Source organism: Nematostella vectensis, chromosome 3, assembly GCF_932526225.1.
Source record: "Nematostella vectensis chromosome 3, jaNemVect1.1, whole genome shotgun sequence".
Taxonomy (NCBI): Eukaryota; Metazoa; Cnidaria; class Anthozoa; order Actiniaria; family Edwardsiidae; genus Nematostella; species Nematostella vectensis.
This window is the reverse complement of record NC_064036.1, coordinates 18,090,086-18,115,632: the sequence shown is the minus strand read 5'-3', so window position 1 is coordinate 18,115,632 and position 25,547 is coordinate 18,090,086. Positions and strand designations below refer to the sequence as shown.

General features: G+C 40.3%; 4 protein-coding genes across 7 annotated transcripts; 3 read left to right on the top strand and 1 right to left on the bottom strand.

Annotated features, from left to right (window-relative positions):
- The first annotated feature begins 1,921 nt into the window (after positions 1-1,921).
- On the top strand, positions 1,922-4,902 carry LOC5509370. The gene is made up of 7 exons (XM_001629834.3): positions 1,922-2,263; positions 2,683-2,832; positions 3,055-3,168; positions 3,360-3,533; positions 3,702-3,827; positions 4,239-4,412; positions 4,581-4,902. Exons 1-7 carry the CDS (start codon positions 2,165-2,167, stop codon positions 4,791-4,793), a joined length of 1,050 nt encoding a protein of 349 aa, XP_001629884.2. The 5' UTR covers positions 1,922-2,164; the 3' UTR covers positions 4,794-4,902.
- Positions 4,903-8,879: 3,977 nt separating this feature from the next.
- LOC5509371 (cytosolic acyl coenzyme A thioester hydrolase) lies at positions 8,880-12,286 on the bottom strand. The gene is made up of 4 exons (XM_032378297.2): positions 11,630-12,286; positions 11,076-11,292; positions 10,354-10,479; positions 8,880-9,607 (listed from the first exon to the last, which is right to left on the bottom strand). The coding sequence occupies exons 1-4, from the start codon at positions 12,284-12,286 to the stop codon at positions 9,435-9,437; spliced, it is 1,173 nt and encodes a 390-aa protein (XP_032234188.1). The 3' UTR covers positions 8,880-9,434.
- A 99-nt stretch (positions 12,287-12,385) lies between these two features.
- LOC5509387 (SUZ domain-containing protein 1) lies at positions 12,386-16,938 on the top strand. 2 transcript variants are annotated; one of them, XM_032378300.2, is made up of 7 exons: positions 12,386-12,513; positions 12,866-12,921; positions 13,000-13,075; positions 13,557-13,675; positions 13,908-13,958; positions 15,414-15,524; positions 15,898-16,938. In XM_032378300.2, the coding sequence occupies exons 1-7, from the start codon at positions 12,445-12,447 to the stop codon at positions 15,935-15,937; spliced, it is 522 nt and encodes a 173-aa protein (XP_032234191.2). In that variant the 5' UTR covers positions 12,386-12,444; the 3' UTR covers positions 15,938-16,938. The 2 variants fall into 2 exon arrangements, with proteins under 2 accessions (XP_032234191.2, XP_032234192.2); XM_032378301.2 differs by lacking the exon at positions 13,908-13,958.
- A 3,648-nt stretch (positions 16,939-20,586) lies between these two features.
- On the top strand, positions 20,587-24,906 carry LOC116616257. 3 transcript variants are annotated; one of them, XM_048725085.1, is made up of 7 exons: positions 20,702-20,720; positions 22,082-22,206; positions 22,518-22,694; positions 22,846-22,986; positions 23,193-23,322; positions 23,865-23,939; positions 24,432-24,906. In XM_048725085.1, the coding sequence occupies exons 3-7, from the start codon at positions 22,528-22,530 to the stop codon at positions 24,714-24,716; spliced, it is 798 nt and encodes a 265-aa protein (XP_048581042.1). In that variant the 5' UTR covers positions 20,702-20,720; positions 22,082-22,206; positions 22,518-22,527; the 3' UTR covers positions 24,717-24,906. The 3 variants fall into 3 exon arrangements, with proteins under 3 accessions (XP_032234208.1, XP_048581042.1, XP_032234207.1); XM_032378316.2 differs by lacking the exon at positions 20,702-20,720 and adding an exon at positions 20,933-21,053; XM_032378317.2 differs by lacking the exon at positions 22,082-22,206 and having other exon boundaries at positions 20,587-20,720.
- Positions 24,907-25,547: the final 641 nt, after the last annotated feature.

Genomic DNA, 25,547 nt, shown 5'->3' with positions numbered 1-25,547 from the left:
TACCATACTAGCCAAATCAAATCGAGCAAATTTGATAACATGGTGCTCCACTGCCCTGTTCATACTTCGTGGTTGTAAAGTTCATGTCCTATTACGCATAAAACCATCATCCATTGCCAATCCTATTAACCACTATCGATGCCTAACCATCCTTGCCTTGTACCTATATCTATATCAATGCGTATCATCTCATCAGTAACCATTGGCTCCGTGTGGTGCTGTAAAAAATTCCTGTCATTATTTTTCTAGCTGATCCTTTAGAGAAGATTGTTTACAATACACTTTTTTTAGAAAATAGAAAAACTTTTTTTGATGGCTCAGTAGCAGAAAAAATAATTTCTTTTTTAGTCCTGGTGCGTTCTAAAATGCAGAATCAAATTGTGCTCATAGTAACAAACTAGAACCCCCGAATGGTCCCACGAAATTTCGATGTGCTCGCAGTATTCGGCTAATACTCGCACGCTCGCGCAATTTTTTCCGCCGTGCTCGCATTGTATTATTTGTTGTGCTCCAATGTTCGATTTATTCAAAAAACGGGGTACTCGCAAGTGCTCGCCAAAGACCATTCGAGGACCCTAACCATTGATCATTAGTGTAATTATCTTCTAATTATTCAATGGATATTATATTTTATATACATTAAAATTTATAAGAGCATCGTACATATTCAGCGTAAAAATGCCCAAAAATAACAGCGGTCAAGCCCCAACTGAAAATTAAACGCAAATCAGTCAAGAGGAACTGATTTGCACCCGAAAAGTATAAAGAAAATAATCTGGTAACCTAAAACAGTAATTACCGGTCCTTTTGAGAAACTACCCCAAGAAAAGTTTTGGAGATAATTATCGAGTCAAGAAAGAGCGTTTCTCAAAGCTAACGGTAGCGCGCCGGTTGTTCAGTGTTCCCGATCTGCAAATTATAATTATTTCCAAATCTTTGACTGTAGATACTAAATTATTAAATTAAAAAGAGAAATACTAGATTTTTCGATTTCTTTATACAGCTGAAAAAACATTGCAGTGATATCAGCACTAGACGAAAAAAAACAAGTAATAAAGTCTCATTTTAATAATAGCAAAACTTACAATAACTTCGTAAAGTTGTTTACAATCTTCTAAAGCACGGTGACAGCTAAATGTCATATCAATTGTCAGAGATGAATCATGATTGCTGTTACGTGATTCCAGAAAACGATATCAGCCGTGATTTGTCCACTCCTTACAGGGCAGTGGAATGGTTTCCTGTTGAAAACTCACTAAAAATCTACACAACTTGAAAATGGCGAGATTAAATAAGCATAAAAACACCAAATGGATCACTGAGTCCAATATCGAACTCCAACGTGTGTAGTCATTTGGGAAACAAATAAGGCTAAATAATATTTGCAGTATTCAGAGGTTCGTAGTTTTATTAAGGGACGCTTAAAAATCCGTCAGTGGTTTACACACGGATACACACGGGAAATACATACATAAAACTAAAATCCTAAAAATCCTACACAAGGGTTACAGAATCCTAAAAACCCGAAGAATTCGAAAATTCAGACAAATCCGAAGGGTAGACTTATATTACGTAACCTGACTATACTTTCTACACAGGGTACATACATAAAACTAAAATCCTAAGAATCCGTGAGTGTGTTACAGAATCCTACAAATCCGTTAGTGGGCTACAGAATCCTAAAAATCCAAAGAATCCTAAAAATCCGACAAATCCGTTAGTGGGCTACAGAATCCTAAAAATCCGACAAATCCGTAAGTGGGTTACAGAATCCTAAAAATCCGACAAATCCGTAAGTGGGTTACAGAATCCCAAAAATTCAAAGAATCCTAGAAATTCGACAAATCCGTCAAAAGGTTATAGCATCCCAAAAATCCGAAGAATCCTAAAAATGCGTCAGTGGGTTACAGAGAATCCTACAAATCCGTCATAAGAGTTAAAAGATCCAACAAACTAGAGAAACCCTAAAAATCGTAAACACAGTTACAGAATCCTTAAAAAAACGAATCTCAGTCCATTTCTGGACATAAGTGACATACTCAGTGTTTATTAGCTCAGCAGTCGGCTAATTGCCGTAAGACACGTGGAATCCAGGTCAAGTGGTGGTATATAAGGCGGTCACTCAGTCCAGCATCACCATCAACCGCAGTGGAACTAAATCAAGATGAGGTCTGTTCTGGTCTGCTTGCTGCTGGCTTCTTGGGTCGCTCTTCTCAGAGCCGAAGACGAGATCGACGAGATGTTGATGGAAGATGAGGATATGGTAAGCCTGTGGAATACCTATCTCTCTCGTGATCCATAAAGAGGTTTGGGCTCCCGGACGGGATATTTAAAAGATGAGGGCGTGGGAAGGACATTTACAACTCGAATATCTATGTACATCCAACTTCCCTTTGTTATAACCTACTCACACCTTAATCAGGGCTCCCTCAGGATCTAATTTAGCTTCCAGCAAAGGAAGTAATATTGGGCGTAAGAACGGATTTCCTTAGACAACCTCCTCCCCCGTTTCAGCGAACCCTTTCACTTAACATTTACCGCTAGTACTCAAGGGAAGATACATTTTTTTTTAATTTTTATCGAGTTGAATAAGGTTTGATTGAAAATACAGTATTTTGCATGTTTACTGTATCAAAGAAGAAGCGATTGCTCTTGACTGTGGTTTCTTCACTTATTTGACAGAGCAAATGCAGGATGGATTTCCGAGTGTGCATGAACGGAACTAGTGACGCCGCTGACCGAAAGAAGTGTTACGAAGCTTACCGGAAGTGCGTGAGTGACAATCAACCCAGGCCATCCTACCGTCCCAGACCCACGATGCCAGCCCATGTGGTAAGTGACAAAGGGACGATTTAAACTTTTCGAAAAAGGTGTCTCTGTTTAGGGAGGCAGGTGAGATCTTGGCAATACTCGTAAGACAAGCGTTTTTTCTGACGATTATCTTATTGTATTTACAGGACTTTTGTTTTGACTTAAATTTCTTGAAACTTGAAATTGGTATATTCTCGATTCCATTTACCTCGTTACTACCATTACGATACTGTGCGATTGTAGGCCAAGTGTCAAATGGAGCTGAAAAATTGCCTGAATGGCTCCAGCGGTGTTCAAGACAAATTCAAGTGCTTCTACCAATTCAAAAAGTGCATGTTTGAGAACCGACCCTTTTTGGTAAGTCCATCAAGTTTACGTAGCGTTTCGTCTCCAGTCCCGGTTATATACATCACATGGGTAGACTGCTCGGGCGACAGGGCGATAGAGTATGAGGCAAAAGAATGACTTTATGATTCAGCAAAATTATAAGTGATAAGTATAGTTTAACCTTGTAAAGTACTGTTCATTTAAATCCGTGTTCTTTTCAGCAAAAGTGCAAGGCTCTTGCTGCCATCTGCATGAAGCAGGCTAGCAAGGACAGCAAGGAGAGATTTGCCTGTAGAACAGCATTCATGAAGTGCCTCAAGGACAACCAGCCAGACAGTGACGAGAAACTTGAGGACATCGAAGATACAGCCCGCCCAACCAAACCTGCCTTTTTGGTGAGCTTATTGGCTCGATCAGTAGCGTAAAGTTCATTTTAGCACAGTTTGCAATTCGCAATCTTGCCATGCTTAAACATGTTCGTACTCTACCTAGAATACATATGCCTGAATTTACTCGTCATAGAAAGTTACCAACATTCATTGAATGAAGTGTAATGTTTACAGGAAAAATGCAAGCAGGATTTGCGTCTCTGTCTGAACGGCTCTTTTGATGTTGCGGGGAAACTTAAGTGCGTGGCAAGCTTCAAGAAGTGTCTTTTCGAGAATCGTCCAACCCCACCGCCATTTATGGTAAGAGTTTAACGGTCCATTATCATCATCATCATCATCATCGCCATCATCATCATAACAATCATCACCACCACCATATCTCACCATCACCAGCATCATCATCATCACCTTCATGAAATCACCACCAGCACCATCATCATCGTCATCAACCCCAGCAACCATCATCAACATTATCATAAGCTTTGCCAATGTTGCCATCCGTGGAAGCAGCTAGCCACAACCATCATGATCATATCCCTGATAGATGCCTACGAAAACAAATGTATATAAGAGACTAGCACACTTTATGCCATTAGCGACTCTCTTCGCCTGAAACACATCTGCGTCCAAACTGGGATTTATAATAAATACAAATGTTTAGAAGTTGTTTAGTATAATCGGTCTTCTGACAAATCTTTGTGTGCGTTTCAGCAAAAGTGCAAGGCTCTTGCTGCCATCTGCATGAAGCAGGCTAGCAAGGACAGCAAGGAGAGATTTGCCTGTAGAACAGCATTCATGAAGTGCGTCAAGGACAACAAGCCAGACAGTGACGAGGAACTTGAGGACATCCAAGATGCAGCCCGCCCAACCAAACCTGCCTTTGTGGTGAGCTTATTGGCTCTATTACTAGCGTACAGTTAATTTTAGCACAGTTTGCAATTCGCAATGTTGCCATGCCTAAACGTGTTCGTGCTTTACCTAGAATACATATGCCTCAATTGCCTCGTCATAGAACGTTATCAGCATTCATTTAATGAAGTGTAATGTTTACAGGAAAAATGCAAGCAGGATTTGCGTCTCTGTCTGAACGGCTCTTCTGATGTTGCGGGGAAACTTAAGTGCGTGGCAAGCTTCAAGAAGTGTCTCTTCAAGAATCGTCCAATCCCACCGCCATTTGTGGTAAGACCTCAACGGTCCATTATCAGCTCTTGCTGCCACCTGCATGAAGCAGGCTGGCGAGGACAGGAAGAAGAGATTGGCCTGTAGAACAGCATTCATGAAGTGCCTCAAGGACAACAAGCCAGACAGTGACGAAATTTAAATGAATTCTTGTAGACTGTACGATTTTCAGTGAATAAATTCAAACAGTATTGAATCCCGTGATTTATCATATGGCTATGGTTAGCATGCTCTGACTGGCATATTCACCGATACCATTATCATCATCGCCCATCAATATCACTATTATCCATCAATATCATCATCATCCACCAATATCATCATCATCCATCAATATCATCATCATCCATCAATATCATCATCGCCCATCAATATCATCATCGCCCATCAATATCATCATCGCCCATCAATATCATCATCGCCCATCAATATCATCATCAGCCATCAATATCATCATCAGCCATCAATATCATCATCAGCCATCAATATCATCATCAGCCATCAATATCATCATCATCCATCAATATCATCATCATCCATCAATATCATCATCACCCATCAATATCATCATCACCCATCAATATCATCATCATCCACCAATATCATCATCAGCCATCAATATCATCGTCATCCATCAATATCATCATTATCCATCATCAATATCATCATTATCCATCATCAATATCATCATTATCCATCATCAATATCATCATTATCCATCATCAATATCATCATTATCCATCATCAATATCATCATCATCCATCAATATCATCATTATCTATCAATATCACCATTATCCATCGAATAGAATCAAAAAGCCCAAACTGTCGCGATCTCGTACCAGAACAATGAATACAATACACCAAAAACTGGAAATAGACTCTGCCAAATTTTCATCTTTAATAAGACTTCTTCAGGGCAGACTGAATAAGGTGAATCGTTACAAGCTTATTTACATCAGAATAGTGGCGCGAGACGCAAAAACATTACAACTGATAAAAACGCGCATTTTCTAGAATAGCGCGCGCTATGGATAAAAAGAATGTACACATCTCTACGTGTGATAGATGTAACGATTGTAACGATCGTAACGATTCACCTTCTTCAGTCTGCCCTGAAGAAGTCTTATTAAAGACGAAAATTTGGTTTGAGTCGATTTCCAGTTTTTGGTGTATTATACCATTATCCATCAATATCATTATTCACCATTATATCCCAGTGATGAATTTTCACGCGCGCTCATTAATCAATACGGGTCACGTGCACATTTTCACAGGACAAATATCAGTCGATAACGTCCAGGCAAAGTGATATCTGTCCTGTGAACCTTTTTTTGTGCAGTCAAAACTCGCTTTTCGTCTGCTCAATAACTCCTCAACAAACACCATGGTTTTCAAAACGCTATGGAGGCACAGAAAGAATGTTTCATTTCTTTCATAGAACTATCATTAATGTATTTTTTTAGAATTTATCCTGAAACGGGAAAGAAAAAGCAAAGACAAAGAACTTTACAACAGAGCGCGCTCGTGGCGTCATTCCCGTGCACGTCAGCGCGCGCAGAAGACATTTCAAAATTGAAAACTTTTGCTTCAATTTCTATTCCAGCTCTCAGCAAAACAATAAAAAGTCTAGGTGTAAATCCATCAGTTGGAATGCAAGTTTTGAGCTTGTAGTTTTTGTTCTAATGAAAAAAAATTGTTGCATGGATTGTTATCTTTCGCGAATGGCAAAAATTCCAGTGCACGTCAGCGCGCGCAGAATACACTTTTCGCATTTCCAATACACCAAAAACTGGAAATCGACTCTGCCAGGGTCTGTGGCAGGGTCGATTTCCAGTTTTTGGTGTATTGTATTCATTGTTCTGGTACGAGATCGCGACAGTTTGGGCTTTTTTATTCTTTTCGCATTTCAAGTGTAGTCACTGGGATATAAAATAAATAAACCCCTTCTTTGGCTCACTTTGATATCGGCGGATAATCAAAATTTCACAGTTGCCCTCGAGGCTTCGCTTCTCGGCCAACTGTTTATATTTCGTACCATTTCTCATCCTTGGACATTATCCGCCGATATCCCAGCCGCCAGAAGGGGTTTATTTACTAAATATCATCATCACCCATCAATATCACCATTATCCATCAATATCACCATTATCTATCAATATCATCGTCATCTATTAATATCATCATCATCCACCAATATCATCATCATCCATCAATATCATCATCATCCATCAATATCATCATCACCCATCAATATCATCATCACCCATCAATATCATCATTATCCATCAATATCATCATTATCCATCAATATCATCATCTATCAATATCATCATCATAAATCAATATCATCGTCATCTATTAATATCATCATCATCCATCAATATCATCATCACCCATCAATATCACCATCATCCACCAATATCATCTTTATCCATCAATATCATCATTATCCATCAATATCATCATTATCCACCAATATCATCATCATCCATCAATATCATCATCATCCATCAATATCATCATTATCCATCAATATCATCATTATCCATCAATATCATCATCATAAATCAATATCATCGTCATCTATTAATATCATCATCATCCATCAATATCATCATCACCCATCAATATCACCATCATCCACCAATATCATCATCACCCATCAATATCATCATCATCCATCAATATCACCATCATCCATCAATATCATCATCATCCATCAATATCACCATAATCTATCAATGTCATCATCACCCATCAATATCATCATCATAAATCAATATCATCACCCATCAATATCATCATCACCCATCAATATCATCATCACCCATCAATATCATCATCACCCATCAATATCATCATCATCCACCAATATCATCATCATCTATCAATATCATCATCACCCATCAATATCATCATTATCTATCAATATCATCATCACCCATCAATATCATCATCACCCACCAATATCATCATCACCCATCAATATCATCATCACCCATCAATATCACCATCATCCATCAATATCATCATCATCCATCAATATCACCATAATCTATCAATGTCATCATCACCCATCAATATCATCATCATAAATCAATATCATCACCCATCAATATCATCATCACCCATCAATATCATCATCACCCATCAATATCATCATCACCCATCAATATCATCATCATCCACCAATATCATCATCATCCATCAATATCATCATCACCCATCAATATCATCATTATCTATCAATATCATCATCATCCATCAATATCATCATCATCTATCAATATCATCATCATCTTCCATAATCAATATCATCATCATAAATCAATTTCATCGTCATCTATCAATATCATCATCCATCAATATCATCATCACCCATCAATATCATCGTCACCCATCAATATCATCATCATCCATCAATATCATCATCGCCCATCAATATCATCATCATCCATCAATATCATCATCATCCATCAATATCATCATCATCCATCAATATCACCATCATCCATCAATATCATCATTATCTATCAATATCACCATCATCCATCAATATCATCTATCAATGTCATCATCACCCATCAATATCATCGTCATCTATCAATATCATCATCCATCAATATCATCATCACCCATCAATATCATCGTCACCCATCAATATCATCATCATCCATCAATATCACCATAATCTATCAATGTCATCATCACCCATCAATATCATCGTCATCCAATAATATCATCATCACCCATCAATATCACCATCATCTATCAATATCATCATCACCCATCAATATCACCATCATCCATCAATATCATCATTATCCACCAATATCATCATCACCCATCATCAATATCATCGTCATCTATCAATATCACCACCATCCACTGATATCATTATGATCATCTACCAATGTCATTACGTCCACATTTATACATTCAAAACAGGGGCGGATCTAGCTTTTCGCTAAAGGGGGGGGTTTGGCTCAGTGACAAAGGAGGGAAGGGGTAATTGTTTTTGTTACATATGGCCCCCTAAACCCTCCCTTTAGACCCCCTACTGCAAAACGATACTTATTTTGTGACACAAACCCTAGCCTTATTTTCCATAGTCCAATGATGTTGCATGGGCTCTGAAACTAAAATTATACTAAGTTTGAGACACAAACAGTGGGTTAAATGTATTTATATCTCATTTATCAAATAGTATTATGTATCATCACAAGTCTCTAATGTCTTTAACCTATCTCTGCCTCTTCTTTGCTGATAATTTAAAGTTAAAATTCAATAATTCTTGCAATAATAACCCTAAATTACCAACCGCAATAAGTGTAGCTGATTCACAACAGGCTTTGCTCTCAATGTTTTTCTATTTGAGTGAACCTTTGTGTCACGTGGAATAATTCTTGTGAACCTCCTGATGGCTAAAGGGCCTGTGCTGTTTGATACTTGGTTACTTATTTCAATTAGCCCATGCAAATGGGTGCTTTTCATGATTTTTTGGGAGCCTAAAATCCTGATGATGGCTGATCTTCAACCTTACCTTAGTAAAAAAATCAATGGTAAAGCACCACTTGTTTGGTATATAAATAGGACAAAAGGAATAAAAAGGTCAAGTCGTTGTTACATGCATGTCTTTTGCCAGTAGGGGTGTGGTTAGAGTGGACCCAAGGGGCCAGATGACCCTACTAGCAAATACAGCAAATGTACATAAGTCTCTCTACCCTAGTGAGCACTCAGTCTGCGCTTCTTTCTTTCCTCATATCTCTTTTTGCCCTCTTCGTATTTCTGCTTTTCTTCTTCTGTGGTCAAGATAATTTGTGGTACCGGCTGTGGCTTGTGGTTGGCATCCAGGGACACGTATGTGAAGAATGCAGTGCAGGCGCGGAAGCAGGTCCCTTTAAGGAGGAGGGAAATAAGACACATGTTAAATATAAGCAATTCAATTTATTTTTTGTTCTTGTTTTCTTTTTTAACCTGAGATTTTGGTTGGATATCCACCTAATCCACCCCCCACCCCTTGTATCCGCCCTTGATTATTGCAAAGTTTGTAGCACACTCTAATAATTTTTTAAAGGAGTCAAAATAAAAAAACAGCCTGGATTCTTGTCATGGCCTCTCCCAACTTCCTTGCTTTAAAGGACATGTCTAAAAAATATTGACAAAAAATCTTAACAGTTATCTGTGGCTAGTGTCGCTATGTATGACGTACGATGGTTTTTAACTGCTTGTGTCCTTGCAGCATTTTGCTCTAAATGCAGTATATCAATGATGGTTGACGCTGTGCTGTAAAATTCACACCACCAGATAAACTACAACAGTTTTTTGCAGCATCTACGTATGCCGACAGCTTTCGAAAGCAGTGTATTGTATTTGCCAATTTGCCAAATTTCAAATAATGCAAAGCAATGCTTTTCAAAAATACTACTAAAGGTAGGTTTTCACTAGGACGCAAGGGCAAGCGTAAGAGCAAATGGAAGCGCAACACAAGTGAGAATCGGTCAAACATAAGCACAAGCACAAGAAAATCAAGCAGTTTCGTTCTCTTCAATTATGTTCTAGTGAGAATCGGGAAAAAGTGTGTGTTGCGCTTGCGCTTCTGTCCAAGTGAGAACCAACCTTAACAGAGAAATATATCACTTACCTGTCATTAAATCTTGTGCATCCAATATAACTTCAATCTCCATAGACCGTGAACTAGTAAATGTAACAAATCCATTCATGTTGATGATGTGTCCCACTTTGACAAATTTATGAAAATCTATTGCATCTGAAAAAAATTAGAAATCTTAGCGTCATTATATTTTCTTTATGTATCCAACCTATGTCATTAACACAGATTCCTTTCTGACCCCATCTATTTACATTTATTTACAGTACTTACATGCCAACATTCCCCTCCACCCTGAGAGCTGCATAGAAACAACAACATGCATATATCTATCAATAACCCCCCTCCAACTCCCGCCCCCTCCCCCTTTCCCCCTCTCATATATTTGACATGGAGCTGGATCCTTCGTGGTGTAGCTTACCAATAGCTCTCTCCCTTGGGTGCCTTGGTACAATAACCTCCCCCTTCCTTCCTTGTATAGCTAACCAAATGCTCTCCACCATTCTAATCCTACCACTCCCTCAGGTTCCAGGGTACAATAACCTCCCCCCTTCCTTCCTTGTATAGCTAACCAAATGCTATCCACCATTCTAATCCTACCACTCCCTCAGGTTCCAGGGTACAATAACCTCCCCCCTTCCTTCCTTCCAGTTGTAGCTTACCAATAGCACTCATCACCATCCCCCTTTCCCTGGGGTTCCAGGGTACAATAACCTCCCTCCCCTCCCCCCCCCCTTCTTCCAGGTGTAGCATACCAATAGATGCAGTGACAACATTAGTTTTGCAATGACGAAAAGCAGTGATGCCTGCAACCTCGTCCATCATCTTCATGGCAACACCACCATACAAGTAGCCATAGAATCCACAATCTGACGGCTGGACGGAGTGAATAAGTGAGGACTGGGATGCGCTGACAGTATGCTGCGACTGATCGTGCATGGACGGCATTGTTGTACCACAGTTACAAGGGACCTGACAAGGTATACCATGAATTATTATAGAACAAGATTAAAATGGTCATATTTTGAGCTAAACTGGTCAAAGATGGCTTCGAATATCTGTTACCTATATTTGCTTGTTTGCAAAGCAGGCAAAAATATGTTATAACAAACCTTAAATATTTCCGGGTGCATATCTGCTTTACTTATGACTGCCTGTACATAAATTGTAACAGGCCCCTCCTCTCCCCTTTATGTCCATGCAAAACTGGTGTCTACCATTGATGAAAAAAGCTGATCTAATTTAAGTCTCAAAAGATAGGAAACATGAAATAAGCTCTCATTCTCCTTCCACTGTATTACATACTTACGTTTGTAAGATGCTCTTGCCGCTGCAACCGATCTTTCTTTTGAGCCTCATACCTAGCTTTTCCAAGTTCTTCCTCAGCTTCGCTGGCATAGTTCAGAGGGGGTACCTCTCCGATGACTCTCGGCTCATCGGCAGACCTCCCTGAGTATTTGACGGGTACATACCACAAGGCTGCTCGGTTGGCAAGTCTCCTCTGGCCAGTTACCAGGTTCTCTGCCCAGACAGACACTTTAACTTCCAGTGAGTGCTTAGAGGCATAACTCAGATCAGCATGAACTTGGGCAACCTCACCGATGAACAGAGGCTGAAGGAAATCCGTCCTTTCGACTCTCGCCAAAGATGCTATAAAATCATTTTTGGGAGCATCTGGCGAACGGTTCTTGTTCAAATGCCGGGTCGCGATTATATAACCCGCTTCTTCGAGTAATTTGAGAGTCGTTCCCCCGTGCACATTACCGGCGATATTTGCATCGTCGGGAACCATAATCCGACATACCTCGATTGAGCCTTTAGAGATGGTATCGACGCCATTGTTCGGTTGATTTGCCATGATGGAGAACGGCGGCTTGTCTGATGAGAAAGCTCGGCTTGTCAGTGATGATGTGGCAGAAATAACGCGTGGAATAGCAAATCGGCGAATGGCTAAAGACAGAGCCATTCCATAGGTGGAACACCAATCGCGATCATGATTATTAGTAATATGGACAAATGAGGAATGGACTATGAAAATCAGGAAATTTTACAACTTTCTTGCGCCTGCATGTGATTTGTAAAGTAGGTCAGCGGCGGCGAGCATGCCCGGTAGCGTCTAGCAAGATGGCGGATACGGCGGATGAAGACGATGAAGATATCGGTGACAGTTGGGAGGACATGGCCGACTCGGGGGTAAACAACGCGCTTTATGATTAGTTACAGTCATGGATAAACATCTGAACAATTATATCTTCCTTTTAGATACATTAAACGTTTGTTTTATCATGACTTTTTACTCATAATTTGTGACAACTCTTTCTCACTATCGATCCATTGCCTTGTTAAACTTATACTTACTGTTGACAATTCTTGATTATTTTTTTATATGTTAGTGCGATCTCCTAAAGATTGTTAGAAATATGTATTTTAATCTCATTGTGATTTGGATGATCTAGTTTACCGAGCTGTTGTTAGTGGTGGTTTGTACTGGCCATTTTACTTTTGTCATTTCTGATCTCTCGCGGGGGCGTTTTTGTGTGTGTAGGAGTTGGAAAGAAGAATGGAAGAAAGAAGCAAGCAGCAATTAGAACAAGAGCAAAAGTATGTACACCTTCAGTCCATTGAAATACATTCAAGTAACAGTTGTAATTGAAATCCTGATGTATTTATCCAAATTAGAAAAATTGAAGCTGCCACCATAAAGACCACAGTTGTGATACAAGAGGATACAAATAGAACTCTATACAAGCCACAGGTACAAGAAGTTTGGCAGCTATAACTGCTTTATTAAAGCCCAAGCTCCCAATTTCTGGAATTCAATTCCCCTTCACTTACGCCAATCCCTTATCACTTCCAACTACAAAAAGAACCGAAAACCGTAAATTATTCTTTCTAGCAATAGAAACTACAAAGCAACAAGACGACAAGTAGTATTTTAGACTAGTAGTCATGATTTTTTTTGTGTGTGTGTGTGTGTGTGTGTGGGTATGTGTGTGTGTTTGTGTGTGTTCGTGTGCTGAAATTGTAATCAAAAGTCCTATTATATGTTATAATTTTACTTTGCTGACCAAGCCTTTTAAGCCTCCAGCTTTGGCTTTTCCCTTATTGTATATACATTCAAACATTAAATAAAGATTGATTGATTGATTTAAGCCGATGTAGAGAGAGAGGTCCCAAAATTTTGAACAACAAAAAAACCATACAAAAAAACTTATCAAGCTCTGTGAATTTTACAGCTTAGAATTCTCAAGAGACCAGACTCAGGTAATGAGTCACACCAGACAACACAGAACAAATCAGAGAAACCAGTCCACAAGACTCTTGCAGAGAGGCAGGCGCAGTACGCAGAGGCAAGGTGAGGTCCCTAGCAGAAGCGATCATGATGTTAACATCAGTTCAAAGTTTGTTGGTGTGCTTCCTCTAGGGCCTTCACAATGTTCCATTACTAGATATACTGTAATACCATCTTTACTTTGTATCAAACTGCTGTTAATACTCTGTATTGTACATAGCTGTCATTTATATCAAGGGATTGGTTTTAATATAGATTTTTTAATATGTGGGTTTATTCGATGATTATTCGACAGAGCACGCATCCTTGGCTCTGCCTGTGATGGAAGTGAGGATAATGATGACAGGTCTGTGTTTTTCTCTCTTTGGCCAAATTGTACAATGCTACTCCTGTCAGAATAGTTATGGGAATGTCATGCTTTTATACAATGCTAACCCCCTCGGAATAGTTATGGGAATGTCATGCTTTTATACAATGCTAACCCCCTTGGAATAGTTATGGGAATGTCATGCTTTTATACAATGCTAACCCCCTTGGAATAGTTATGGGAATGTTGTGCTTTTATACAATGCTAACCCCCTAGGAATAGTTATGGGAATGTCGTGCTTTTATACAATGCTAACCCCCTTGGAATAGTTATGGGAATGTCATGCTTTTATACAATGCTAACCCCCTTGGAATAGTTATGGGAATGTCATGCTTTTATACAATGCTAACCCCCTTGGAATAGTTATGGGAATGTCATGCTTTTATACAATGCTAACCCTCTCGGAATAGTTATGGGAATGTCATGCTTTTATACAATGCTAACCCCCTTGGAATAGTTATGGGAATGTCATGCTTTGATACAATGCTAACCCTCTCGGAATAGTTATGGGAATGTCATGCTTTTATACAATGCTAACCCCCTCGGAATAGTTATGGGAATGTCATGCTTTTATACAAAACTAACCCTCTCGGAATAGTTATGGGAATGTCATGCTTTTATACAATGCTAACCCCCTTGGAATAGTTATGGGAATGTCATGCTTTTATACAATGCTAACTCTCTCGGAATAGTTATGGGAATGTCATGCTTTTATACAATGCTAACCCTCTCGGAAAACTTATGGGAATGTCATGCTTTTATACAATGCTAACCCCTTTGGAATAGTTATGGGAATGTCATGCTTTTATACAATGCTAACCCCCTTGGAATAGTTATGGGAATGTCATGCTTTTATACAATGCTAACCCCCTTGGAATAGTTATGGGAATGTCATGCTTTTATACAATGCTAACCCCCTTGGAATAGTTATGGGAATGTCATGCTTTTATACAATGCTAACCCTCTCGGAACAGTTATGGGAATGTCATGCTTTTATACAATGCTAACCCCCTTGGAATAGTTATGGGAATGTCATGCTTTTATACAATGCTAACCCTCTCGAAATAGTTATGGGAATGTCATGCTTTTATACAATGCTAACCCCCTTGGAATAGTTATGGGAATGTCTTGCTTTTATACAATGCTAACCCCCTTGGAATAGTTATGGGAATGTCATGCTTTTATACAATGCTAACCCTCTCGGAATAGTTATGGGAATGTCATGCTTTTATACAATGCTAACCCCTTTGGAATAGTTATGGGAATGTCATGCTTTTATACAATGCTAACCCTCTCGGAATAGTTATGGGAATGTCATGCTTTTATACAAAACTAACCCCCTTGGAATAGTTATGGGAATGTCATGCTTCTTATTCAATGCTACCCACACTCAGTCTGATCAGACTGAAGTGCATTTTATCTCTGTCCTGACAGCAGTGAATCACTAGACCTCAAAGAAGCACTAGACGCACCCAGAGACCTCAAGCCGTATGTGCTACAAGCCTCTTCAGAAGAGAAACCAGATAATTTGATCAGGCAGCCATTGTAAGTCTTAGTCTGTTTTAAAACATGCAGACACACTTCGTTTTTTTAGAAGGGATCCTCTCTTATCACATTAATCCTTGTAGGAAAGAACCTACTCTCCGTTTTAGTTTTCAAGAACCAGATATTTTCTGTTACTTCATGTCACTGATGCAAAGAATCTAGTATGATTTTGTTCGTCAACAAACATTTTATTTGTCTAAAACTCTATTTTATTAACTAACTTAGTCAAGCACCCCATTGTTTAAAAAATATGTGAGCTCAGTTCTGCTTTCATTTGAGCCCTGTTTCTAAGTAGCTCTGCTTCTATTGCTTGTTACCGGTAAATGTTCCAATTTGTCCTAATGAGATATTTTTATCTGTGTGTGTTTTACAGTGGCCCCGATGGCAGTCTTGGTTTTCACAAGAAACGATGACTAGGGAGCAGATATCCTTAGACTTAGAACACAGGCAAAAGCTAGTCAGTCCTCGGTGATACTGTTTTTGTCTTTACATGATTTGGATCAAATCTGTTATTGCTTCAAATGAGTTCTCTGAAATGAGTCTAGATCTCATGAAGGTTGTACCACAACATCCAGAGGCAGGGCCAACCATGGAGATGTACCACAACATCCAGAGGCAAGGCCAACCATGGAGATGTACCACAACATCCAGAGGCAAGGCCAACCATGGAGATGTACCACAACATCCAGAGGCAAGGCCAACCATGGAGATGTACCACAACACCCAGAGGCAGGGCCAACCATGGAAGTGTACCACAACATCCAGAGGCAGGGCCAACCATGGAGATGTACCACAACACCCAGAGGCAAGGCCAACCATGGAAGTGTACCACAACATCCAGAGGCAGGGCCAACCATGGAGATGTACCACAACATCCAGAAGCAAGGCCAACCATGGAGATGTACCACAACACCCAGAGGCAGGGCCAACCATGGAGATGTACCACAACACCCAGAGGCAAGGCCAACCATGGAAGTGTACCACAACATCCAGAGGCAAGGCCAACCATGGAAGTGTACCACAACATCCAGAGGCAAGGCCAACCATGGAGATGTACCACAACATCCAGAGGCAAGGCCAACCATGGAGATGTACCACAACACCCAGAGGCAAGGCCAACCATGGAAGTGTACCACAACATTAATTAAAAGGCAGGGCCAACCATGGAGATGTACCACAACATCCAGAGGCAAGGCCAACCTTTCAAAAATTGTTCTTAAAATGCTTAGTATTAGGTGGGGTGAATTGTCAATAAAAGCGATCTTTAAATAACCTGATATTTTTAGGAAATAAAAAAAAAACTATTATTAATTTTAGGTTCGTTCTGTGAATTTTAATAAGTTGGCAGTTTAAACCTTCCTATGTAGTAACAATAATTTTTCCTGTGCAATAAAACCAGTTGCTACAAACAAAATAAGTAATTTCTCTATCCATATATATATATTTGATACCGTATGCCATATCTAACCCCTAAAAGGGGCGTCTTGAAATGATAAGAAGACCAAAACCCAAATATAAAGTTCTCCTATCGGGAACAGAAAGGAATTCGACTGAGTCGCTCGCTCTTTCTCTGTACAACCCGCTTTTCATACCGAGTCGTCTTCATTTGGAAAAAAATAACGAAACGACCTGTTTGAACAATAATCCAGTCACTCTGCCCACTTGAAGCAGTCATTAACACAAATATGTGTCCCATCAAGTGATCCCGTTTGTAAATACCACCAAAATAATTTAAAATGTCTAGTCAATAAGAAAAAACTAGTCAATAACCCGTGAAAATTCACGTTTAGCATAATCCATGATTTGTTAGGTGATCCAAGGAGTATAGTATGGGAGCTAAGTATTTTTTTTTTTCCCATGAGTTTTATCCCCCCCCCCCACCCTTCCTTGAGAGTCAGAAAAAAAACTCATTTTCCCTAAAATGTATATACAGTATGGTCCTTCCTTATGAACAACCCTTTTGTAATCTTGACACACTGTATTTGCGACTTTATAAAAAAAAAACTACTGTAACAACGACGGACGACATTTGGGGACAGTACAGGGTTTACTTGATCGCTGTAACAGAACTGCTTTACACAGAGTCACAGCATACAAGTAAATTTTAAAACGATTTTGGGGTGTCGTACCGCATCCCTTTTGTATGCTCTCTAACAGGGCCGTAGCCAGCGTGAGGCACTCGCCTCGCTGAAATTTTGATGTTTAGTGTTTCACAATTGAAAAGTATGAGATAAACACCTGCTTTTGTTGGATTTATCATCCAGTGGCTAGCTTTGCCTCGGTGAAATTTTGATTCTGGCTACAGGCCTGTCTAATGACGGCAAGCCAAAACGAGAGACCTTTACTGCCAAGTGAGTTACCCTTGGACTTGCCGTGATCTACGTAATGATTACAAGGTTATTAGAGTGGTTTTTATAATTAACAAAATGAAATTGTTAAAGTGTCAAGCCAGAACAAAAGAGAACAAAGACATTACAGTGTATTAGTCAAGTACTAGTTTATCCCGACACCCTGCAATAATTTCCCGCGTGACAATCCTCTGTTAATTGTCCCCAATTACTCTCTTGGGTGAGGTGGACTAAACTAATTACCTATGGTTATAAAGTTCTAGGTGAATATAAGTCTTTTTTTTTCTTTTTTGATTGTAAATCGTGTCCGTTATACATACGTAATTAATCCATTGACTTGTTTGTACTCTGAACTTGGTTGTCTTGGTGCGTGCCATTTAGTTGGTTATGTCCCCGACTGAAGGAAGCTGTTCCTGTGATTTAGTGATCCTTTTAGTTTTTTACCACTTTTACTTTGAGTGTTTCTTTTTCCGTATTATTCCTCTTTTTAAGGTTGCACTTGTGGCACGTGGCAGGCACGTGGTGTTTACTGTATGTGTGCTGATAATAGCGGAGCCAACGCGTCCGCGCGCGGAACTCCATAGGTATAGTAAAAAGGTGTATAACTACCGTAAATCACATAATAAACGCCGTCCCCTATCTAAAGAACGCCTCTGCTTACAATAACAAGCTTACAATTTTGAAAAAAACGCCCCACTCTAATAAACGCCCCCCTCCCCTCCCTCGCTCCCTTCCCTGCCAGCTTTAAAACAAACGACATAGGAATTCCGGAAATATAAATGTTAATTTAATTGCCATCTTGCTTAATCAACACTGGTAAGAGAGTAGCGTCTTGTTCAATGTCAAGTCCAAAATGAGGATACCGCTCTCTAACGTTCCTGATCTCATTGCTTAGAATGTTAGCAATTTTTTTCGTTTTGTCCTCGCAATGTAGCATCCAGGAATAACAAGGCCTACTTATCGTTTCCGTTTACCGCATACTTGCACCGCTAAATCATTGCATTCGTCGCTACGCAAGCTATAATTTAAAGTGATCCTGGCTGAGACTAGAACCCCACTGCACCTGAATGGATTTGTTATATTTTCATATTTTGTAAAGAACGCCCCTTTCTAATAAACGGCATTTATTAGCGTAGCCTGCGCGGTAGGCATAGAGAGATATAGTAATTGGTCATAGCGGAGCCAGCGCGCCCGTAGGCACGCGCGCGGAGCTCCATAGGTGTAGAAATTGGTCATAAATTAGGCGAGTCAAATATTGTGGTTAATGACGTCATGTCACGCCCTAAGTGCCCTTAGGGTTAAAATTGATTTTGCTGTCGAGCACCCCCGTCTGTTTTTCTCAAAGTCAAATGTCTGGAAGGTGTGACGTATCAAAGGTTGGACCTTAAGTTGCGTGACTTGAATGAAAGGTCTTATCTTGTTTGCCTGGAAACTCAGTTGTCTTAGTTTGATTGTCAAGTTTTGAAAAGGAGGCAAGTCTTGTGTTTTTAAAGATTTTAGCCCCTTCTGATGTAGGATTAAGCAGACGAATAGGTACCATATTTCCTTCTGAAACAGTGACTAATTCTGTAGCACCTACAATTGAAAATTTGTCAGGGAGGTCCTCTCTCTGTTCTATCAAACCTACAGTGTTTGTATGGTCTGGTCCCTCATTCTTTGCTGGGATTAAGGTCTCTGATTGGGGGGGGGGAGGGGCAGGACAAAATACTGTTTTGCAATTACTGAAAATTCCTCTGCCCCCCCCCCTCCCCCCACCCTAAAGGAAAGTTGGAAATCTCCGGAAGAATGATGACCAATTTACTCCCTTTGAAAATTCAAATCAGCCTGCTGAGACAGTAAAAAATATCTTCCTAAGATACATTGGTAGGTCAAATCTTCAATAACATGAGCAGTTAGTGGAAAGTTGTTTCCATCTAGTGTGATATCAATTGAAACAGTGTCATGTACGTGTTAAGGCTTCCCACTGGCCGTAGTAATCGCTGTTATATTTGTTTTATCCAAAGAAGGTTGATGTGTTAGCTGATCCCATACAGACTTATTAATTGCCGAAACATGGGCGCCCGTATCATCAACAAGACTATATAGTATGTTTGTCATCAATGTGGCGTTTCAATGTTCATACTGTTTGCTGGTTCGTGTGGCCCATAAACTCATAAACTCATTTGTTTTCCGCTTCAGAATGTTGAATTGAGCTAAAAGACAGTCCCTTCGTGTCCGTACTCATTCCAGCTAAACCGCTAGGGACAGCAGGCACCTAAGTGCCACAATGTGGTTTCGCACTTGTACTTTTGGTAACTTTTTCTGAACTTAATACTTCAAACTGTGCGTTCAAAACACAAAGGGAATTTCCGTTACAAGTGCCACTTGAGCTCAAGTTTTCGTCAATAATTTCCTTATCAAGAGAATAAGCTTCTCTGTACGGCCGTTAGTCCTGATGAAGGCAGCATTGCCGAGACGTCGAAAAAAATACAACACAGTGATTCAAGAAATTGTTATATATAAACAAAAACGTATCATTAACTGCCGGCACAAATTGGTGGTACATTGTCTAAAATGATTAAGTTGTCTAAAATATTAAGTTAATAGCGAAACACGTCACCTTGCGTTAATTTCCAGCTTGGCAAGTACTTTCTTATCCCGACACCCTGCAACAATTTTCCGCGTGACACTACGCCTCAAATATTTCCCTTCAGTTTTCATTGTCTATATTGGGAGCCCCATGTTCGGAGTGTTTGAAATCATGCGAGTTTGCACGTCTGTATTTAAATCAAATCAATGTTATCGACGCGTTTGTAGTATGGTATGATAGGCATATTGAAGACGCATGAGTCATCGCTTCATCGGCCAGGTATATGTTTTGTGTTAAATGTGATACGATGTGGCTTTATGCTATAAAAGTAGGAGTTTAACGAACGACCAAGTTTTTTTCTATTGTCGTATTTATTTCGAAGAGAACCTGGACTGACAGGAGATCAGAACTGGTTCCCGAGCTGTCAACTCACCTGCAGAGTGTCACAAGATTTTAGACCTCGTCACAAGCCTAATTTTTGTGAGAATGTTCATACTTTCTCTGTATACACCCGCATTGGTTTCTTGTCAAATACTGGGCAGATATACGAACGTTTTTATACGTACATATAAAAACAAAACATATATTGCACACCTATAAATCGCATTTCAGGTACGTATGTGCCTTCAAAGCAGGATTAATAATGCAATTTTAAATTATTTGCGTACTTCCGAAAATTCGCTATAAAGTGGATTGCATGCTCTTTTTTTTTGCATGGTTTGGATTTGAATCAATTATTTTCTCATTTAAATAATATATTTGTCTTATTGCCTATTTCCAAAACAATCTTATGCTCTTTTGGTTCGACTGAGTTAGGTGCATATTCGGTTCGACCCATCAAAATCAAGCACAATAATACATTATGATATAAATGGTTTCCTTGCCTAATGTGACTCGAGGATTGTGACCGCATTGCTCGGATGGGCCTCCATGTGGGATGCAGCCTTCTATCGGGATAGAAACGGTGGCGTTTATTGGACTTTTAAATTTTACCCGCCTGTTGCACTAAAATTTGGAGCATGCTCAGAAGGCTGTTTCAACATTCGATTCGGGTGCCAAAATATCGCCACAAAGATCGCAGCCCGTGTCCCGCGACAAAAGTTGCTAGTGAAAACAGGCCTTTAGTTGTGTATACAATTTCTATAGTGTATAAACTGGCCTTTAGATGTGTTTACACGCTCTCGATTTACCATTATTGATTTTAATATTCGCCTGGCATTGAAAGGATTTTTTTAAAAAACTTGTCTCCTTATGTTTTGACATGTTTTGCATTAGAAATATTTTTAGTGCCAAGATTACACAGTCGTGTGACTACAGTCATGGGTAGATATGTCTTTTTAATTATACCGCGGGAATTTAGGCGCTGGCTCTTTTGGGGTACTGCATCTTTTCTAATGGTCGTTTCTCTCTACTCAAACCCTCTTGCTGCAGAGCCGCATTTTGTCTATCGTCGAATTTGTATAATCCTTCTTTTAGCCCTCTTATAATCTCGGAAAATATCTGTGTTTGTGGGTGAATGTTTTTACACCCATCATCGTGATCCTCACGCATCAGAAGACATGAATCACAGTCCCTCTTAGTGACGGGACTTTTTGGGATTACAGTGGATAAACATTGATAAACATCGATAAACATTGTAGCTTTTTAGCACTTTGTGAATCACCGGACTAAACTGTGATAGACACTACGAGTATAAAAGGCGACAATCGAGAAAAGACTCTCACTCGACGCAAACCAGGGAGAAATTAACAGAACCAAACTCAAGGTAGGGCCGAAAGTTTTTTTTCTTTCATTGTCGGTAAAACTGCTAATTACATCATTAACGAAAATGGTGTTTTTTCTTGCTGATAATTGGAAGACCTCCTAGAAAGTGACTAAATCTGGTACCCAAAATGTTTTAAAAAAAATCTCCCAAAGTTTGTGACGAATCGGCCCTGAACATACCGATTATACAGAGACCCAACCTCAGTGAACTGAACGGCTCAAATAATGTAAAATATTCATATTTATAGAGAGATGATAAGGTGATCGAATTGTTAACTTGAAAGTGACTCACAAGTCCGCTTTTTCCCCTAGAAATCGTCTTATGATGGTCTCGGGAGTTTTCCTACTGCTCGCGTGCGCGCTCGTGTCCTGTCACGCCGACTATTGTGCGGACGAGCCTGATGGAGAATACTGCACAGACGACCTCAAAGGCTACCACCACTGCTACAACGGAAAGGATACCCCGGCGACGTGTCCAAAGAACACACGGTAAGACAAGATAGGACAAAACACGGAGGAGAAACAAAATAGGGCCGGTAGGAGGATGGGTCGTGGTGGGTTTTTAGTTTGTTTTATTGGGTTGGGGGGTGAAGGGTCCTAACATGGATATAATATACTAATCCTATTGTGTTCTCTAAAGGTGCGTGTGCATGGGGATTCCTTGTTCCACGCATAACCAAGGAATTAAGCCATGTGGGACGTTCACACTCCCGCCCTCGTTCCCAGACACGTACAAAGCAGCCGGGTACAACGAGATCATCACAGGGGGACCACATAACGAGTAAGGCGCGGTTACATATTTTGATGAGTTATAGTAATGAGTAAGGCGCGGTTACATCATTTGGCTGCTGTTAGAAGGCGCGGTGACATCACTTGATGAATGTTTAGCATAAGTTTTTTGTATATACTGTCTCTAGTGTCAATGAATATGAATTAGAGGTAAAAATTTACCTACCAATATTCAATATTTGTTGGGTTTGATTCCAGCTACAACTATCATTCCTTTTACCGAGATGCTGAGAACGGCAAGTTTCGACATGACGTGACGATCGGGCCGTTTCACGACCCAAACTACGAGTACTTTATCGAGCTTCCAAACGGTGACGGGTTTGACCAGGTACTTACCCAAACTACGAGTACTTTATCGAACTTCCAAACGGTGACGGGTTTGACCAGGTACTTACCCAAACTACGAGTACTTTATCGAGCTTCCAAACGGTGACGGGTTTGACCAGGTACTTACCCAAACTACGAGTACTTTATCGAGCTTCCAAACGGTGACGGGTTTGACCAGGTACTTACCCAAACTACGAGTACTTTATCGAGCTTCCAAACGGTGACGGGTTTGACCAGGTACTTAAAGGAGGGGGTAGAGTCTGAGAAGAAACTTGAAGGACAAAATAGGCTTTCAAGGCGTGGTATAAAATGGTCTTTGCCTTATCCCCTATTTTTTACTATGGATTTTAGTTCTTTTTATTCATAATATCATTTCCGTCCAAACAGCCCCCATCCTTTGTTTCTGTAGTAGAACATAAATATAAGGAACACTAAAATACCTTACGTGTTTACATAATACACGTCCATGTTGTTCTCTCAGTACGAAATCACCCCATCCAAGATGTCTTGCGTAAATGATACACGTCAATGTTGTTCTTTCAGTACGAAATCATCCCATCCAAAATGTCTTGCGTCAGGAAGTCGATATCTACTCTGACGGACCCAATGGACTTGAAGGTAGGACCACAAGGCCTGTGGGTCAATGACCCCCCCCACCCCTCTAAATAAGAAAATGGAAAAAAGTTTGCAACCTTTCAAAAATAGAAGCTGAAATCATTGTCTGCTGTCTCTGCTTTTCAGTTACAGAAATACAGTGGTTTTCAATAACCCGTGAAATACTTTTTAGTTTATTTAGTACTAATACACTGTAATGTCTTTGTTCTCTTTTGTTCTGGCTTGACTATTACACTTTGACAATTACATTTTGTTGCACGGGATTTTGAAAAGCACTCTATTTGGGCAGCGCACACCTTTGACCCCTCCCCCCCTATTTCGGTTGAATTTGTCTTGCCATATAATGGTTCCCCTGTCCTCCCTTGACCCGTCCTTCCTTGACCCGTCCTCCCTTGACCCGTCCTCCCTTGACCCGTCCTTCCTTGACCCGTCCTCCCTTGACCCGTCCTTCCTTGATCTTGACCAACCACTGCCCACTCAAGCGTACTTCCTTAGGTCCCCACCAAATACACAGAACACGGCATGGCGACCATAGACGGACAGACTTGTCAGAGCTGGTTGTGGAAGTCTGGCGGCCACACCAGTGACCAGCCAATCAGTACAGAGAATTTCTATACTAGCCAATCAACGAGCGCCACGTTCTACCCTGTAGCATATCGCGCGGAGTTTCCCGGGACCGACGGTAGACCGACTCTACAAGTCAAACGCGATTACACTTTCACCGAGGGGAGCCCAGACCCCAGGGTTTTTGATATCCCGGATTACTGCGACATGTACTAGCTGACCAGGCGAAAAGGGGATTCAGAAGTCTTTGTCGCTTCTTCTTGAAAAGTTTATTTAGTTAATACTAAATACAAAAAAATGTAACAATAAAAAATAAGGCATATTATGCATAGGTTGGTTTGCATGTTGTGTGACGATAAGTGAATTAAATACACGTGATAATAAAAAATAAAGCATTTTATACAAATGTTTTAATGCTGTGTGACCAAAAAAATTAACGCCAGATTTATTTATGCCGGGGTGAACTGACTCGGTTTTAAACTATTTTCTGTAGATGGCACCACAAAAATGGCAAAAAAAAAGCAAGCCGCTGTAGCGGGTTGACCAACCGGTTAGAAGCCAACCCGCTGTAGCGGGTTGAGTGTCAACCCGTTACAGCGTGTTGACAACCTTCAAGTTCCTATAGTATACTATGGTCCCTAAGCCGCTGTAGCGGGTTGACCAACCGGTTAGAAGCCAACCCGCTGTAGCGGGTTGAGTGTCAACCCGTTACAGCGGGTTGAGAACCTTCAAGTTTCTATAGTATACTATGGTCCCCAAGCCGCTGTAGCGGGTTGACGAACCGGTTAGAAGCCAACCCGCTGTAGCAGGTTGAGTGTCAACCCGTTACAGCGGGTTGAGAACCTTCAAGCTCCTATAGTATACTATGGTCCCCAAGCCGCTGTAGCGGGTTGACCAACCGGTTAGAAGCCAACCCGCTGTAGCAGGTTGAGTGTCAACCCGTTACAGCGGGTTGAGAACCTTCAAGTTCCTATAGTATACTATGGTCCCCAAGCCGCTGTAGCGGGTTGACCAACCGGTTAGAAGCCAACCCGCTGTAGCAGGTTG